Source organism: Conger conger, chromosome 15 (assembly GCF_963514075.1).
Source record: "Conger conger chromosome 15, fConCon1.1, whole genome shotgun sequence".
Lineage (NCBI taxonomy): Eukaryota > Metazoa > Chordata > Actinopteri > Anguilliformes > Congridae > Conger > Conger conger.
In genome coordinates, this window is record NC_083774.1 from 20,475,972 (window position 1) to 20,494,590 (window position 18,619).

The 18,619-nt window shown below is 42.4% G+C and overlaps 2 protein-coding genes and 1 non-coding gene across 5 annotated transcripts; all 3 read right to left on the reverse strand.

The window, feature by feature from the left end:
• Window positions 1-284: 284 nt before the first annotated feature.
• On the reverse strand, window positions 285-6,436 carry pdcd2l (programmed cell death 2-like). Of its 2 annotated transcripts, XM_061221565.1 has the most exons (6): window positions 5,939-6,436; window positions 4,485-4,648; window positions 3,644-4,072; window positions 2,088-2,201; window positions 1,324-1,472; window positions 295-891 (listed from the first exon to the last, which is right to left on the reverse strand). In XM_061221565.1, the coding sequence occupies exons 1-6, from the start codon at window positions 6,035-6,037 to the stop codon at window positions 764-766; spliced, it is 1,083 nt and encodes a 360-aa protein (XP_061077549.1). In that variant the 5' UTR covers window positions 6,038-6,436; the 3' UTR covers window positions 295-763. The 2 variants fall into 2 exon arrangements, with proteins under 2 accessions (XP_061077550.1, XP_061077549.1); XM_061221566.1 differs by lacking the exon at window positions 4,485-4,648 and having other exon boundaries at window positions 285-891.
• On the reverse strand, window positions 4,962-5,034 carry trnar-acg (transfer RNA arginine (anticodon ACG)). Its single transcript has one exon. It is a non-coding gene; the product is annotated as a tRNA-Arg (tRNA).
• Window positions 6,437-7,049: 613 nt separating the features above from the next.
• Window positions 7,050-17,889, reverse strand: fbxo31 (F-box protein 31). Of its 2 annotated transcripts, XM_061222051.1 has the most exons (10): window positions 17,426-17,889; window positions 15,444-15,515; window positions 15,228-15,314; window positions 11,404-11,480; window positions 10,933-11,100; window positions 10,696-10,770; window positions 10,023-10,132; window positions 9,741-9,894; window positions 9,257-9,576; window positions 7,050-9,170 (listed from the first exon to the last, which is right to left on the reverse strand). In XM_061222051.1, the coding sequence occupies exons 1-10, from the start codon at window positions 17,817-17,819 to the stop codon at window positions 8,948-8,950; spliced, it is 1,680 nt and encodes a 559-aa protein (XP_061078035.1). In that variant the 5' UTR covers window positions 17,820-17,889; the 3' UTR covers window positions 7,050-8,947. The 2 variants fall into 2 exon arrangements, with proteins under 2 accessions (XP_061078035.1, XP_061078036.1); XM_061222052.1 differs by lacking the exon at window positions 15,228-15,314 and having other exon boundaries at window positions 17,426-17,887.
• Between the last annotated feature and the right edge of the window lie 730 nt (window positions 17,890-18,619).

An 18,619-nucleotide genomic window follows, 5' to 3' on the forward strand; every position in this document is an offset into this window, starting at 1 on the left:
GTAAATTTGAACATGATCACGCATCCGAATAGTTTATAGAAACCCAAGGGGTTTGCTATCGCTACCTTCAGTTAGGAAGTTCGTTTTTATCCAGAGCGATTTAAATGAGTGCACACATACCGGTTTAGGCAGTGAACTCTGCTGATGGTATGTTGAATCACAGCATATAGTAGCAGTCAATATAAATACATACATAATGTTACTACACAGTGAATGTCATAGACGGTGCAAGCATGAAATATAGAATGTAGAATTATTAAGAAGCAGCTTGATTAAGGGATGTATAGATTTGTCATAGGCATAACGTGTAAACCCTTGCAAACTTTTCAGACCTCAGAATTAGATGAGCTATGGTGTAGTATTAAACAGGTGCATTTTTATTCTGAGCGGAAGATGGGCAGTGACTGCTGCCATCGTTGTTGTGGGGAACTCATCCCACCACTGGGGGCCGAGATAGAGACGCGAATGAGAGAGGAGGGCCCCTTTAGAGAGATGACATCATATATTGGATGCTTGAAGCTAGCCACAGCATTTGCAAGTACATCTGATGTCCATGCATTTCTAAGATAAGTACTAAGAAAATGCTGTAACACTGTAAGCTTCAACGGATCCAGCTATTAAACCACATTGGCCACAAACTCTGGGTTCACTTGCTTTTACATTTGCATTATCACCCAAATGTGTGTTGTCAGATGACAGGAAGAGGAGTCTATGAGACAGGAAGTCCTGAGTATTCAAAGAGAAGACTATTTTATTTACACTGTCACTTGAAAAACTTTTGGTCTGGATCTCTCTGAACAAACACGCACTCCTGCAAAGGTGTGTCCAGTGTCTCCCAGCAGCTTCTCCTACAGGTATAGACGAGAACAGTCCCAAATTCCACCGCCATCTCTACAGAGACAAAGAAAACAAGGGTTACCATGCATTTACCAGCATTTTCCAGCCAACCACAATGGATTACAATTCTGCCCCTCTGTCTCCTGGTAGTGGACTATATTGCATGTAAATACCATATGCTAAAATCAACACAATCAAAGACCATGTAACCTTTATATGACATTAAACCAATGTGGATAGCCTTTTAAAAATGAACACAATTTAAAGCCTGATTTAAAGGCAGCTGGATATTATTTCACCATACTACCCACATGTCACGTCTTTGTTTACCAGTTTTATATTATTCTTGAATTTCAGGTGTTACACCTAGTCAGACACCAGAAGATCAACGAAACCCAAACTACACTATGCTTTTGCTTGTCATCACAAATCTGTGATGTACTCACACTTCTGGAAATGCAACTATTGACTCTCACCCATACTCACCCAAACTGGAGTCTGCACTCCTGAGCAAGCTGACCAGTGCTGGCATGAGCTGAAACTCAAATGTTCTGGGATCGCCACAGTGAACACAGGGTGGTACCACATTGGAGGGAGGGTCTGTGATGAGTATTGGTGACCCATTCCAACAGTACCTGAAAAACAAAAATAAGAGTGCTACTCTACATGGCACACTATTGAGAACTGACTTCATCGACAAACACAACACATTGGCAACTCTGGTAATGTAACTCATCCTGGTATAAAAACTAACATGGGCCCACAGTCTGGAATTGAAACGAGACCATGCAAGTGTCAAATATGGCCGGCAGCCGTGCAAGGTGAGGCACAAAAGGCTCTAACATTGAGCAATGATGCCTCAGATGGCAGGAATGATTGCATCTTATTTTGCACCAGTCACCCCTACCAGTCTACCAGCTGTACAGCACATGAAGCGTCTCCCTGCAACTCAAGTCTGCGCAAGCCTGACTTGCTCTCAAACTGTGGTGTAATAAGAGGTGGCAGCTGACATCACATGCTTCAGAGGAGAACATGTACTTGAATGTACTCTCCTGAATGAATAGCGGAGGTAGCATCGATGAGCAAATACAAGAGAACATTCCTAAGTGGGGAGAATAAATAAGAGTGATAGTAGGTGGTAATAAATGGTCAACATGTCCCTGCACATCCACAAACTCCCAGCAAGAAACAAACCCTAGATCAGCGTCTTCAATCAGCCTCAACCATCTAATCACACACAGTGCTTTCACCTTAAAACCTGCTCTGGACACAAGGAGATCTTCTTCATGAACCTGGAGAAGACCTGGTCACCATGTCGAGCTTTAGCCTTCTCATATTTCTCCACCTCCTTTCCACTTTCACAGCTGAAAACAACACAGGTTCAAATGATCAGTTCAAGAAATAGGGCCAGTTTCACAGACGCAGACTAAGCTGAATCCTGGACTAAACTTTTGTTTTATATGGAGTTTTGTATGGAGAATTGCATTCAAAATTGTATATTGTCTTGGTCGAGGCTTTATCTGCCCCTGTACAACTGCCCCATAATGGTTACAATGTTTGATCGGCACTTAAATGTATTAATCACAACAAAAAAAAAATGGTTTAAGTGAGATGTTTCCATTTGATGAAAACCTCAAAAGACAGGAAATGAAACTGATCAGCCCTAACACTAACTGATCAGCCCTAACAATAACACTAAGATTCAAACCTCTCAAAGAATTCACAATCTTAGAGTAGTGCACTGTAAAGTGTATTGGCAAAATTTCAAATTAAAGTCAGAGGCAATCTACATATTTTGCACTTTTGTAAAGAATGATTTTTAATAATTTTTTTATTTTATTTATAATTTTTTTTTGTTTTGTTGGGAACTAATTACTGAAAATAAAGAATGCTTCACATATGTGTCCACATATCTTGTGTCACTCTTTCAACATAGCTTGTCCACAAAGTGTGTCAGTACATAGCATACAGTTTTTAAAATAGTTGGTTAATTGATAGATCCTGCATTAAAGTGTATATTGTAGATTGTAGAGTGTATATTATGATCTTATTCAGATAGGTGTACTGTATGTCATTCTGGATAAAAGTGTAGAAGCAGATAGACAGTATAGGCTATAGTATATGTACGTATATGGGCCTATACATAATTAGTAATATTTGTCACAAAGTCATGGCAAACTACTGTTCATTCACAGTCACTCAATTGTAGTGTCACCCACAAATCACTTTGGTTCTTACCCTGGGAATAAATGTTATAATGTTGGAGCCTACGTAATATATACAATATTTTGTATCAAAATAATAATATGCTGTCGTGTTAATGCTATGACAATAATAATATAAATCAGAAAGTCTTGTTCTGCACTACATAAACTACAGGATAAACAACATGTAGCATGTTGTCAAAGATCTATGCTTATACACCGTGATTCTGCCTGGGTGCTGTAGTATGCACCAATCTCACTAACCCCCCTTGCTGAGTCACCCCCCCGCCATGCGCCCTCAGAGCAGCGAGCCAATTATGCCACTCCATGTCAGCCGGCCAATGTCCAATTAAAATTTAATCAAATGTATAGTTATGAAATTAGAAAAAGCACATACATTTCTGAATTACGGACATAATGAATGGTCTTGTGTCGGGATCCGATTTAAATTGAGTTATTCTCATGCAAAAAAGTCTTAATATGAGATACTGAGGTGAGGCTACTGCCCTCACTGTAATTTAAAGGCATAGGGCTGCCAGAAACTACAGTACAATACAGATGAAGAAATACTGCAGCCCTGACCTGCAGCAGGTGCCATCTACCTGTCCATCTCCCCCACGGCCACACCCTCTCTCCGCTCATACTCCTGCAGCAGTCTTTGCTCATGCTCCAGGTCCGTTTGCCCCCACAAGTCCCCCTCCTCCATCACACTGATGTAGCGGGAGCAGAATATGGGCACCTGTCCTGGGAGATCCAAGACACCCCCACTGAAGCTACACTCTCCTCCCTCCTCCAGCCTGAGCTCTTGCATCCTCGTGCTGAAGTCCTGATCGGGCATGGAGCTCGGATCAGGGCCTTCATCGCTGCAGGCAGGAGCTGAACTACCAGGACCCTCCTCTGCCTCGCCCCAGTCATCAGCTTCTTCACACCAGTCCCTGGTTGTCATGGGAGCCTCCTCGACCATAGCACATTTAGTCCTCTTGTCCTCACACACGGGTATATCCAAACACTGTGAGCGTAGCACAGTCCAACTGCAGACATCACAGTTATTAATATCACACAGATGTACAATCAATCACAGGCAAATAATCACTGATATCCCCCAGATGTAAAATCTTACAATTACAGGCATATCACCAGACATAACATTTCAAAATCACCTTCACTTCAGGCAAGCTTCACAGACACAGATTAAGTCTAGTCCGAGACTAAATTAAATGTTAAACTTCAATTCTCCATTCAAAACTCAGGGCTAAACTTAATCTGTTTCTGTGAAGCTGGCCCATAATTAAATACATCAGCAACAATTACAGAGGCATAATTACATTTTTTTTTAAACGCACAACCATCCATGCACATCCAATGGCACATTCATACTGGTTAAAGAAAAACGAATTGTAAATATTAAAGTAGTGTCAATATTATGCTGACATGAGACTTTACCTTTCGGATTTTCCCTGGCACACTGGGTTTGGACAGGCGAACACATTTATGGTACGATGATACGGAGATGCCGCTAGAGGACAGTATACTTGCACAACATGGGTAAGCTCTGTACTGCAGAGAGCACAGCGTGGGTAACGCAACAACACTGAAGGAAGGCAATCCTAAAAAGAGTAAAATAATTCGTAAGTTGTCTTCTGTCACGAACGGGAACGATACATACACAAATACATTTGTTGTCAGCACCATTTTATCGTATATATATATATGTATATATAATTTTTTTGTTTAGCAAATTCCATTATCTCGAATAAATTAACGAGGTTATAATACATTAAAAGTGAAAACATATAATCGTTTAATAATGAATTCACTATGTTAGCTACATGTCTTACTGGTGACATATTATCACATGATGTCTTACGGGAGGCTAATGTAAAACATCGAGCAAGGCAAGAGTCGAACGATGGAAAAGATCGAGCCAGCCAGGAGTCGAACCTAGAATCTTCTGATCCGTAGTCAGACGCGTTATCCATTGCGCCACTGGCCCGACACCATAAACGGTTTGGCAATACTTTATGAATGACATGTGTGATATGATGCCATAAGGACGTGATAATTTGATTACTTTTTCTTGGAAAAAAAACATGTTTGGTGAGTTGGTTGTTATTACTGACTCGCCATAACTGTGTTTGTTTAGAAAACCAATTCTAGTTTTCAGTTAGTCAGCATTAATAACTAATGTTAATCGAATCAAGGCCTTTATTTGTCTTCATAAGTACATACAAATCGGTGGATCCGCACAATTGAAATACCAAACGGCAAATCAATGTTGTCCAACCAGCGGAACATGTGGAGGGTGGCGTTAATGACCACTACTGATTTACGTTACTCACTTGCAATATTAGCTCTTTTGACTAACTTCAGTTATAACGTTACGTTCGTCAATTTCTTGCTTATTCTAACGTCAGACAGTTAGCTAGAATATAACAAAATGGAGATGTATGGCAATACAACGATAAGAAAAGGATCGTCAGCAATACAAACGAAATAACTGAATATTGTCGATGCTTGCTTTAGGTCAGCCAAGGCAGAGGAGTCTAAACGTAACACGTGTTTCATGGGGTAAGCCCGGCGAGCTGGATCAACAAACATGTCGACTCAGTGGACATTGTGTGAAACACGCCTCAAGCCACGGTGTTGGCGATAAAATTACACCGAAAGTAAACAGATGGATAGATCACTACCCTTCCACGAGGCTTCAGTGATGCCGGGTTTCCGAGTTAACGCTAAGTTCGCCAACAGCACCTAGCCGGCAGCATACTCCGAGAGGACCGATAGGCTAACTTGCTAACTAGCTAGCTACACAGCGCATGTGCATAAATAACTAAATACACACGATATTTGTCTGAAAACGAAGGATAACTATAATCCAGGACGCAAGTCGATCTTACCGGCAGGCCTCCGAGTTTGTTGGTAGAGAAAGATGCCAAGTTTTTCCCAATGCTCTCATCACACAACCCTATCAAAACTGACTCGACTACAGCAGCCATGCTTGCATTCACTGTAGCTAGCTACGCAACTGTACAGACGTTATTTTACGTCGCCAGTCTGTTGAAATTGGACAAAACAATCAATCTTGTTCGTTTATGATAGTATTACTGTGTATAATGTATTACTGGAGAAGCAACCATATCGCATGCTAACTTATAGTAAAAGTGTCAGTAGGCTACTCAGCGCTGAACTACTGAAACTTGGGACAACCTAATTGAATGCATAGATACATTTACAAATATTCAAACAGACTGCCCATTTCGTGAGCAGGGAATTGGACTGAATTAAATGTACTAGGCATCATTTAATAATACTTGCACACATACTAGCTACTACTCGTAGTGATATATGCTGATTTTCATTGAAATGTAGTAGGAGTAGAATGCTATCGGGTTCGAACCGATTCTCTGATCAATATGGATCTTAATCACGTGACAATTTCCTTGACGATGACGTGTTGGAGGACAAGCTGCGAAAGCAACCCATTAATTTGGGTAAAACACAGCGATTAAACTAGGCCTACTTGACATGGCATCAATTATAACATATGATGATGGTTATATCCTAACGTCTAAAAAGAGTTAGAATATATAAGTAATCCTGGTGCCACATGATTTAATATGAGAACATTTATTAGCTGATTTTGTTTGTATTTTACTTTTTTACTTTTTTTTTGTTTGCATTTTCAGATCACTGGTTAGTTTGAATGTGAGGAGTCATATGATAGAACACATTTAATGTAAGCTTACCAGTGACAATGTGATCTGAACAAACTGGTATATAATTTCTATTTTTCTGGTGTTAGATCTTGCCAACTTTTGCAAATCCACCTTGCTCTTCTTTCTGTTGATAACCTTATATTCTATATTTTTTGAGGAAAAATCCATTGAGATTCATGGGCAGGTTGTCCTCCACAGGTCAAGGTCACATGGTTTGTGACGTGTATTAAGAACGATCCATAAGCTGATTTTCCATAAGAAATAAACGAAAGAATCAAGGGAAACCGGGCAATACATTTTTGTGTTTATTGAGAACAGAGAACCAGTAAAGCTGCAGAACTCTGTGAAGTCCAGTGGAAGTGGTATTTGACATGTACAAATGAAACCCCCAAAAAATAAAATTAACATTTCAATATTCAAACAATTGCAAATCAGATAGACACCACTGTTACATATGAGAACAAAACAAGAGTCCTTACAGCCATACCTTTGAACAAAATTGCCTTTTTTGGCAAGCTGAGTGATGCACTTCTAAAACTTTTTTGTACTAAAATTCGTCAATATCAACGAAACTACGTGCACCCGTATCTAAATCAAAGAGCTTACAATTAATATATACTCATGAAATAACTGGTATGTGTGCGTATACGTCTAACTGTATTTTTGTTTCTGTGAACGCCTGTAAATGAGACTTCAATGAACCCAAGCTTCAATGAAATAGAAAAGTATGGCTAAATCTAGAGTTAATGTATTTAATCACACATCCATTACCTGCTTTAAAAGTGCACTTAAAAAGTGGAAGCCTCACTGCGCATTGCTCGGGTCTGAGACCAGCACATAAACTGCACATTATAAATAAATATGTCAATAATTCTGCTGTCGTTTTGTAGCCCTTTCTTCTCCATGCAGTATAACAGAACAAATGACTACTGTATTGTATAGATTGATAATACTGCATTGGCTCCTCCTTACGGCTGCTGTTCTACCCTTCTCTCTCTCTCCCTGCCAGTAGTTTAGAAACTTGGGCTTAGCCGTTTTTTACAAAAGGCTAGTTTAGTTTCAGTGACCAGATGACCAGCTAGGACCTCACTGATTTGACCTGTCAGTTTATAATATAGTCAATTTTAAAAGTAAATTATTTCTAAAGGAATCATTTATCATCCAGCAAATCACAGACAATTAAATCATTAGTCTATCCTCCTATTCCCAGGATGTGAATGTAGAACATGTATTCTTAATGGCAGACATAGCCTTAAGAGGGAAATTATGGTTGGAAATAAAAACAAGCATGTATGGTGGGTCCAAAGGATCAAGTCTGAGACCCATTACACACAGCACCACGTTGACTCGGATCAGACACACAGAACCATGTTGGCCATTAGACACACTCAGGCTGGTCAGCAGAAAGATGGCTACCATCTGCATCTTTACTCTTGTCTCTGCAAGGCTTTCTCTCTGTGTCATAACAGTGAGATTATGACATTTCCCATTAACAGGTAAACCTGATGATGCTTTACTAAGGGGCTGCCACATGGCTACAGGAAAACAGCATTTTAAGAGATTGGGCAGAAAAGGTTGCAGGTTCCAGACTAAGACAAAAGTGCTATGTCTCATCATTAAACCCACCCATGTAAATTAGTGTTGCAGAGAGTCAGGGGTGAGAGTAAGGAGCCATAATCCACCTGATCACGAAGCCCTCAGAAACAAGCTACCAATCACACAATGAACTAAACAAGTAACCAATCACATGATGAGATTCCTGACCATGGGCAGAGCTACTTGGTGGGGAAAGAAGACAGGAACAGCAGCTCAGAGATTCAGGCCTACCAAACCTTTCAGTATTTTAACATTTTAACTCATCTTCATATTGAGAGTGCCATGCACTTTGTAGTACAGCAGCGTACATTACAGAACAGGGCCTTCACACTCTCATACAAACTGCATGATTACAGCTTATTTTTCATATACTACATATTTGTGAGTATGTGTCTCCTCTTGGAGTAAGCTAAGCTCTGATTAAATATTGATTACAAAATGGAGGCACGCAGTTTGTCAGGTGAAATCATTTCCAGCAGTATTAAAATCATCATCATCACCAATTAGTTTGGAAAGCGGTGTGTTCCTGCATCACATGACCCGTGTGCATGCTGCTATGGGGCAGGGCGTCGGCAGGGCGGGGCGGGGCTTCCGTCAGGACGTCCAGGACTGCATACTCCGCAGCATGTCCTCAAAGTGCTCCATAGAAGGGGCCTGGGCGTAGGGAAGGCGGTCCGTCAGACGGCTGTACAGACTGAAGGACTTCAGCTCCAGCCATATGAACCCAAAGCGGTCATCATCGAACAAGACGAACAACCCGGGCGTGCGCTCGGGACTCGTGAAGCCGTGGCCCGCGATCAGGCCCGTGCCATAAAAGCTGCAAGAGAGACAATCAGTCAGCTGATCAATCTATGAGCCATCTGCCAGCCAATCAGAGCAGGGCGGAGGGGATATTCAACTCACCACATCTTGCAGGAACGAGGGTACACCTCGTTTCGAGCCATGATACCCAGGGGCAAAACGAAGGGCAGAGGTTCGCGGGAAGAACTGGCAGGCATGGCTTCTGCCCCCGACACAGGTCCTGCCCTCTCCTCAGACTCCGCTCCGCCTTCTGCCCCTTGGGGGGGCGGCTCCTGGGCTTCACGCTGCACCTGCTCGTGGACCCCTAGGACCAACCGGGACAGCTCCTCCACGCTCTGCTGGGACTCCAGGTCTGGCAGCTGCAGCGCTCGTCTCAGGTCCACGTCCAGAGTCAGCTGACCTGCTGGCACGTTGGGGTCCCCCTGCAGGGGTGGGGACACGGACAGACAAATTCAACACCCTCCACCCCGAGGGAGCAGTTCTAACCACGAGTGCACAAGAGTTTCTGCCTGTGTCTGTGTGTGTGTGTGTGTGTGTGTGTGTGTGTGCGCGCTTCTGGCAGTGTGTGGTATGAGGCAAAACTCACAGTGAGCTTGGTTCCTTTGGCTCGCGGACCGTGGAAGCTGAGCATGACGATCTCCAGACCATGGCTGCCATAGGTGCCCTTGAAGAGGCCAGGCTGCAGCAGGTCCGAGGGCAGGGGCGGGGGGAGGTAGATACGCCGGTACGTCAAGCAGTTACTGAAAGCACGGAGAAAACAGGCTTACTCTAATGGTAGACTCCAGTTCCCAATGCTGTGGATGAATGACGTAATGTCAAAGACGTCCTCGTATTGGCTTGTGTGGATGATGTAATGCCGTAGACCTACTCATACTGGCTGGTGTAGATAAACTTCATGAGTATGAGCTCCTGCATGTGCTCATGGAAGATCTCCTCCAGTGTCCTCCCCCACTCCTCCTCCAGCCACGTACGAAACTCCTGAAAACAAACACGCACGGAAGACATGGAACACAGCAGTTCTCATTACTAATGCAACATTAACTTGACCTTTTAGTTTGAATTCAGGAACTGTGAATCACCACACTCCTCGTCAATGTATGGATAACAATAACATTAGTTTTGTCAGAATATTGTACATACCATCACGTCATTCTCTCGACCTGCCAAATTAAACTGCCTTGTGTGCTTTTTCTCACTCATGAGTAACACATTGCTGCACTGCTTGTTCACCAGACAGAAATTTGGTGCTATCTAAGTGCTGAGCTCTTTGCCTAAGTCAGACTCCGTTGTGTAAATAGTGCACGCAAAGCTGTGCAGAAGACACACTCCCAGAAAGGCCTGCTTCACAGCTCTCCTGGTCTCTGCACCTCTCCTGAACTGATGTTCCAGTGATAAGACAATCTTATAAATATGCATGGGCACAAGAAATTGTGAAAAACAAATTATGTTGACCCAACCCCCATTTCAGGCCCGCTGTCTGTCAGGATGACCCGCCCCCCTCATCATGCCAATCTGTCCGTCAGGCATGCTCCGCCCCTCACCTCCTGCCTGCCCCCAGGCATGCGATGGTAATCTGTCTGGTTACACTTGGTGGAGAACTCATCCTTCTTCACCGTCTGTTCAAAGGAAGTCAAGTTCTCCTTAGTGACAGTTACTGTAACAGAACATTCCAAACAATACATTTCCCAGCAGCCCTCACACAATCCTACCACACATTATGGCCTTTCTGCCTATGCTTATTCTGGATGTGTACGCATAAAGTACTGTTTGTGTCTCACTTGAATATCGCCCTTGTGTGGTCCCTTGTGGCCATACATGCACTCCACAAGGGCCTTGCTGCTCTCCCACATGTGAATGCGGAACAGGGGCCGTCGACGCATGGGGTCCTCGACACGGGGGTCATGAGGAGGCAGGTACATCCAACCAATAATAAACAAGCCATCCACCTAGAGATACAAGCATTGGAGAAAGGGAGACAGCAACAGCAACTGATTAAGCAAAATCACCAATAATAGAAAAATATGCTCTGAAATGCTTCATTAAGATAAATGTGAGCTTTGGACAGTTGCGAGAGTTTTTTTTCTCTTGTGATGTGTACAGTTTTTTTACACACATGAAATCAGATGTGTTCATTATGGACTGTCACTGTCTATAACTGAATTTATCAGTTTATCTTCGTAGTTTAGTGTTGTCCGTAGGATGGAGCAGCAGGTTTGGGGGTATTGTTAGTTTTTGGCTGCAGTACTTACCACCACATTAAGCAGCCCTCCGTATGGGCCGATGTCTGGCTGCCACAGGCCCAAGATGTGTCTGTACGGGTGCAGCACTGAAAGACAGGGTCAGTCACACCGCAGCACTATCACACACATCAAATTACACAACACAAACCAAAGCAGAACCGCAGCACTCACACACATATCAAATTACACAACACAAACCAAAGCAGAACCACAGCACACTCACACACACCCGCATCAAATTACACAACACAAACCAAAGCAGAACCGTAGCACTCTCACACACTCACATCAAATTACACAACACAAACCAAAGCAGAACCGTAGCACTCTCACACACTCACATCAAATTACACAACACAAACCAAACCAGAAAGGCTGTGCGATCCAGTGCACATTCACATCAAACCATGCAAGAGCAGTGTAAAGAAATCCATTCCTTCAAGTAATGCTCACATTATTCTCACAGATATTACAGATAATCGGAAGCAAGGCTAATGTCAGCGACTCCAATATTTTAGTATACAAGTAGACTACAGCAGCAGTAGTCAGGGCTCATACAACATGAGTTCTGAAGTCTGACAACGTGCCACCACCCCAGGACCAAGTAACACCTGCAGAACAACATTACAGTGCTACAAGTTTTGTTGCTTATAATGCTATAAAGCACATAGTCACCTGCGTTTTTCTATAACCTCCCTGGCAGTTTCTTGTCTCTTATCACAGTTCTGCCATGTGATTACATTAGACCTTTGCGCTCCTTCCAATACATTCACCCTCCACTGCTCTGCAGGAGTCCACATGGCACAGCATCCTGCTGCTGCTCCTCACGGCAGAGAGCAGCCTTCAGAGAACAGCCGCGTTCTGCTGTCCCGTTACATCACTGTGCGCTTGTATTTCATTGCCGTGGAAAACCGACACCAGGCAAGAATCAGTAAAAATTGTAAAAGCACTCGTAGCAGTATTTATCATCGCTTACAGGGCCAAGGTCAGTGAGCAAACTACACATTTCACAGCGTGAGCCACAGCCAACTGGCAAGGGAAATTAAAGGGATAGTTCACCTTCTGGAGGTTTCTGATATGTAAAATGGAAGAAAAAAAGTGTTATAAGAATGACTGAGCATGTTTTCATTTGACCCAGACTGTTTTTGTTTGAGATAAGGGATATGCTGGCTTCACAAACATATCGGTGCAATTTATATATGGTGAAAGTAAAGTATATACAGTTAGGTCCATAAATATTGGGACATCATCTTTTTGGCTCTATAGACCACCACAATGGATTTGAAATGAAACAGCAGACTTTCAGCTTTAATTTGAGGGTATTTACATCCAAATCAGGTGAACGGTGTAGGAATTACAACAGTTTGTATATGTTCCTCCCACTTTTTAAGGGACCAAAAGTAATGGGACAAACAATCATAAATCAAACTTTCACATTTTAATACTTGGTTGCAAATCCTTTGCAGTCAATTACAACCCGAAGTCTGGAACGCATAGACATCACCAGACGCTGGGTTTCATCCCTGGTGATGCTCTGCCAGGCCTCTACTGCAACTGTCTTCAGTTCCTGCTTGTTCTTGGGGCATTTTCCCTTCAGTTTTGTCTTCAGCAAGTGAAATGCATGTTCAATCGGATTCAGGTCAGGTGATTTACTTGGCCATTGCATAACATTCCACTTCTTTGCCTTAAAAAACTCTTTGGTTGCTTTTGCAGTATGCTTCAGGTCATTGTCCATCTGCACTGTGAAGCGCCGTCCAATGAGTTCTGAAGCATTTGGCTGAATATGAGCAGATAATATTGCCCGAAACACTTCAGAATTCATCCTGCTGCTTTTGTCAGCAGTCACATCATCAATAAATACAAAGGAACCAGTTCCATTGGCAGCCATACATGCCCACACCATGACACTACCACCACCATGCTTCACTGATGAGGTGGTATGTTTTGGATCATGAGCAGTTCCTTTCCTTCTCCATACTCTTCTCTTCCCATCATCTGGTACAAGTTGATCTTTGTCTCATCTGTCCATAGGATGTTGTTCCAGAACTGTAAAGGCTTTTTTAGATGTTGTTTAGCAAACTCTAATCTGGTCTTCCTGTTTTTGAGGCTCACCAATGGTTTACATCTTGTGGTGAACCCTCTGTATTCACTCTGGTGAAGTCTTCTCTTGATTGTTGACTTTGACTGGTCTTCCAGGTCTTTTGGTGTTACTGAGCTCATCAGTGCATTCTTTCTTTTTAAGAATGTTCCAAACAGTTGATTTGGCCACACCTACTGTTTTTGCTATCTCTCTGATGGGTCTGTTTTGATTTTTCAGCCTAATGATGGCTTGCTTCACTGATAGTGACAGCTCTTTGGATCTCATATTGACAGTTGACAGCAACAGATTCCAAATGCAAATAGCACACTTGAAATGAACTCTAGACCTTTTATCTTCTCTTTGTAAATGAGATAATGAGGGAATAACACACACCTGGCCATGGAACAGCTCAGCAGCCAATTGTCCCATTACTTTTGGGAGGGACATATAGAAACTGTTGTAATTCCTACACCGTTCACCTGATACCCTCAAATTAAAGCTGAAAGTCTGCAGTTAAAACATATCTTGTTCGTTTCATTTCAAATCCATTGTGGTGGTGTATAGAGCCAAAAAGATGAGAATTGTGTTGATGTCCCAATATTTATGGACCTGACTGTAAATACCCGTAATAAAAGTGTAAGAATGAGCACATTAAGCAATTATTATTTATTTGTTTGCTAATACACACACATCCTCTAATGTGATAAGCAAAACATAAAATTGCTGGACAATTGTTTTGGAGTTACCTCACATGTACTGTAGGTACTTGAAGTGTATAACTTGAAGACAACAAATCCCTGAATGCTCTGATGCCCACCATTGTAAAGATGACAGGTCATCAAACACTTCTGTGAGTATGCAAAATATCCTTCAACACACACCAAAACTGTCTTGGCCAACAGAATACATACCATACAAACTAAAACTGAAACCATTAAAACAAAAACAAAAATTTAATCCAGAAAGAGAACAATCCAATTAAGACCCAAATCTGAGCTAAAAATATGAAGTCTAAATTCTCATTAGAGCTAAAGGGGATTATTCTCAAAAACAACACGTCAATTAAGGGTTCAGATCTTCCACTCCAACCAATCCACAAGTACAAATATTTTGATACCTCTGTATTTCACTAGCCAATCAGAGATCTCAATCTTCTTTAGCCAAGCAAGGATTTCTTGGTCCTCTATCGGCTAGTAAACACTTATCTACATCAAGTGAGTGTGCCACAGTGCCTTTTGGCCCTGCATGTTGACGCAGAGGCTTAGTGACTGTGTGAAAGACACTTATGAACATACCCATTCAGGTGTTTTTCCACAAACATGCACCCCCACAGCCAGACCAGTGAAGAGAAGTCAGAAGCAAGTTAATGCCAGTAGTCAGGAGGCTGTTTGAACTAAAAAAGCACCAGACCTGGGTGAAATATCTAATATGCTTGACTGATCTTGCCTGGTGCAATTGAGCCAACCAAGAGGACCAGAAGGTGAGATCAGTTCCAATCCACCAAACAAGCTCAGTAAAGCGTAGAAATGCATCTGAATCCAAAACAATAATCAGAGCCCAGTGTAATGTGGAGGAGTATTATTGCAATGTATATTTCAGTGGAGCTGTGTGTGTAGTACAAATAGGCTAGCTGGGGTGTATTAAAGTCATGCATTTAGTTCAACACATAAAGGCGGTGAGATTTATTTCATGCGTGTAGTTTGGAACATAAAGTGAAGCAGGTTTGTTAAATTTAGGTCTAGGTTGTACATACAGTGGGTATATATATCCCGATAGTCCATGTGCTCATAATCTGGAAGGAGTTTGATAAAACGTCCTGACTTGACCCTTGGATCGACCCCTGTACAGTTTGAGGACATGAAGTACAGGCCACAAAAACAAACGGTAAAGAAACAAATGAGGGAAGAGGACAAAACTGAAAACACTTGGGGGGGGGGCACTGCATACAAAGTATGTGAATCCAACTCACGTTTCACATATAACTCCCGGCTGGACACACCCACCACCTCCATCTTACGAAGATCCTCCATCATACCAAACTCTTAGAAAGACAAATATGAGAGAGAGAGAGAGAGAGAGAGAGAGAGAGAGAGAGAGAGAGAGAGAGAGAGAGAGAGAGAGAGAGAGAGAGAGAGAGAGAGAGAGAGAGAGAGAGAGAGAGAGAGAGAGAGAGAGAGAGAGAGAGAGAGAGAGAGAACATGTCACTTGGAGAATAAATGAAAATATTACACTGAATGCACAAAGTAAGAAGGCATGCTGGGCTTTTTACACAAAAAATAAGATGTCCCATAGTTTAGATTAAAAGTGTTAAAATTCAGCCTACTGATCTTTATGCCAGTCAATTTTGTGGAGTGATCACAAAAAAAAAGGTCCAAGGTGTATACTCCATTTAGATAACATACACTCCCCGAGCACTTTATTAGGTATTTTAGGCTTCTACTGCTGTAGCCTATCCACTTAAGAGATGCTCTTCTGCATACCACTGTTGTAATGTGTGGTTATTTGCATTAACATCATCTTCCTGTCAGCTTTGACCAGTCTGGCCATTCTCCTCTGACATCTCTCATTAACAAGGTGTTTCTGTCTGCAGAACTGCTGTGCACTGGACTTTGTTTTTTACACCATTTTTTGCCAACTCTAGAAACTAGTGTGCATGAAAATCCCAACAGATCAGCAGTTTCTGAGATAATCAATCCACCCTATCTGCCACCAACAATCATTCCACGGTCAAAGTCACTTAGATCACATTTATCCCCCATTCTGATGGTGGATGTGAACATTAACGGAAACCCGTATCTACATGACTGTATGCATTGCACTGCTGCCACACAATTTCCTGATTAAATAATCGCATTAATAAGTAGGTGTAATAAAGTAATGAAGTGCTATAATAAGTGTACGTTCCCAATAAGAATCCAAAATGGAAACCAGTTCTGAGCAAATAATAAACGGGTGATGACAGTCAGGTCATTGAAAGAGATTTCACCGGCAAGTCTGACCTGACCTGGCTCTGTGATCGCTCTGAAACCAAACCAGAGAACTGATATTCCGGCCGTAGTAAATACACAGTAGTAAACAGCCGACATACTAGCAAGGAAAATATTCTTTAAAGGAAAAACACCCTCTTTCTACTTCAAAATCCTGACTGATGCTGAAAGGTCACAGAAGGAAAAAAGGAAAAGAGCCCAGAGACACACTAGCAGTTGCATTGATATTGTACATTTACAACAAAACATAACAGTGTATGCATCATGATTGGTATTATTTGCCAAAAACTCAATCAATTTCCAAAACTCACAACAATGTGGGGTGGGGGGTTTCCCCCATGTGAAAGCATTCGGATTAAAATGTAAGCAATCTTGAAAGGAAACTAAACTAGAAATATATCGGTGTGATATCCCACATGCTCTCCGATGCGAGTCATAGACCATACAAATGTATCTATGCTTCATGCATATGTATATTGTATGCACATAGCTCATTATAAATTTCTTAAAATGGAAAGAACACTACGCTACGCTACAGCACTAATGAAAGCGTCGTTCTGTTCCACAAGCCTGACACAATCGAGACTGTCACGAAGGAAGGCTTCTTCCATACATTCGTTCTCCCATCGAAAAGATTGTTTGCCGTGTTGCGTAATGGCACACTCTTCCTTGCATGCGTTCTTTTTTTCCACAGGGCAGCAGAAATCGATCAGAAAGCTTTTAGACCACATTCCCAGAATTCTTCTGCTGGGACGTTTTTCCGACACAGTGTTGGTGCACTGTGTCACTCCTCGTCCCTAACCTTGCAGCTGTATCCTCAAGCCCCTTTCACAAACATGCTAGCTTGCTAGCTAGTTAGCCAAGTGAAATGTCACAGAACATCCTACACACAGAGCGATGCACTTCATATTAAACAGGCCGGTGCAAGCAATCTAAAACAATGATTGTAGCAGTTAATATTTACCCTCGTTGCAGCGTCTTCGCCATATAGTTTCAGTGTTGAGAATTTGCCTGAATTTTTTGCAGACAAGCGCTAGGTTCGGTAGCGCTGTACCCGGCAACGAAGAGAATATATGAACCAACAGTTCAGGCGGTAGCTGCAATAATGACTGCGGATTCGGGGTTCTGCTGCTGCCGTGGTGTTTGTTGACATCTGCGGCCACCGGCCCAGGTACAGCAGTTGCGTCGTCCAGCGGGCAGGAACTGGCCTCGGCTTTAATTTTACCCACAATCCGTTCTCCCTCTTCTTCGTCCATATCCATCTCAGAGTCACTGTCTTGGCCCTGCTGGTTCTGTCGCTGTCGCCGCCTGCACCTCCGCGACTGCCCCACTCCGCAGAGCCTGGCGCACACCGCCATCCGTCCTCACCAAAAGGGGAACATTACATCACCTCACCGTTAGCTCGTCCAAGCTACAGGCTTATCTCGCTCCTGACCGTGCGTGCCTGGGCGGTTACCCACGACGCAGTCAGTTACGTCATGTCGTGTGGAACGTGTCATACGTAATTGAAATTCTTCCTCTTATCTATAACGTGGTGGGGAGCTCTGTTTGAAAACATTATGGATGCTATTGTCGACTCTTCAAATGAAAAAGCTCTTAAAATGATTGGTATATGTTGTGCTCTTAAGGGTTTTGTGTAATTTATTGTATTTCTGTATATGCCCCATTTATGTATCCTTTTCTTTCTCATTTTCATTACTTTGTATGTCTGTGTACGGCATTTTACATAAGTGTGCCTCTCTGCAGACCCCCAAAAGGAAATATACTGTGTTGACCATGTTGACACAGGGTCAGCAAGGTTTGATGAAAAGACAGTGCTCGTCAATCCAGGACTATTGCTCCCATCATTGTGCTGCCTCTGTGCAATTCTGCCACCTCAGTGGAATGCTCCCAGAACTGATGAGTTGAAATAGCACTGTATAAACCATGGGTTCAACGACGAGTCTAAAACCAAACTGTATACAATAATATGCAAAAAGGTGTAATTACCTAAGTAACCTAAAATTAATCGCTTGTAAAAATCTGGCCTGTACTTATTCAAGACTTCTGTCATTCTGACGTCGCATTAGATAGCTGATAGGTTCGTACATTAAAATGTAGGACCAAACTTAGATGATTAGAATCACAACCAGATGAAAAGCAGAAGAGCTGCGTCGAA

Coding starts and splice junctions, on each gene's coding strand:
- pdcd2l (XM_061221565.1), bottom strand. CDS start 6,037: ATGGCTGCTGTAGTCGAGTCAGTTTTGATAGGGTTGTGTGATGAGAGC. Junction 2,202..3,643: donor GCCGTGGGGGAGATGGACAG/GTAGATGGCACC, acceptor TGTTGTTTTCAG/CTGTGAAAGTGGAAAGGAGG. Junction 1,473..2,087: donor TGTCCAGAGCAGGTTTTAAG/GTGAAAGCACTG, acceptor TTTGTTTTTCAG/GTACTGTTGGAATGGGTCAC.
- fbxo31 (XM_061222051.1), bottom strand. CDS start 17,819: ATGGCGGTGTGCGCCAGGCTCTGCGGAGTGGGGCAGTCGCGGAGGTGC. Junction 15,315..15,443: donor CCGGGAGTTATATGTGAAAC/GTGAGTTGGATT, acceptor CAAACTGTACAG/GGGTCGATCCAAGGGTCAAG. Junction 9,577..9,740: donor CCAAAGGAACCAAGCTCACT/GTGAGTTTTGCC, acceptor CCACCCCTGCAG/GGGGACCCCAACGTGCCAGC.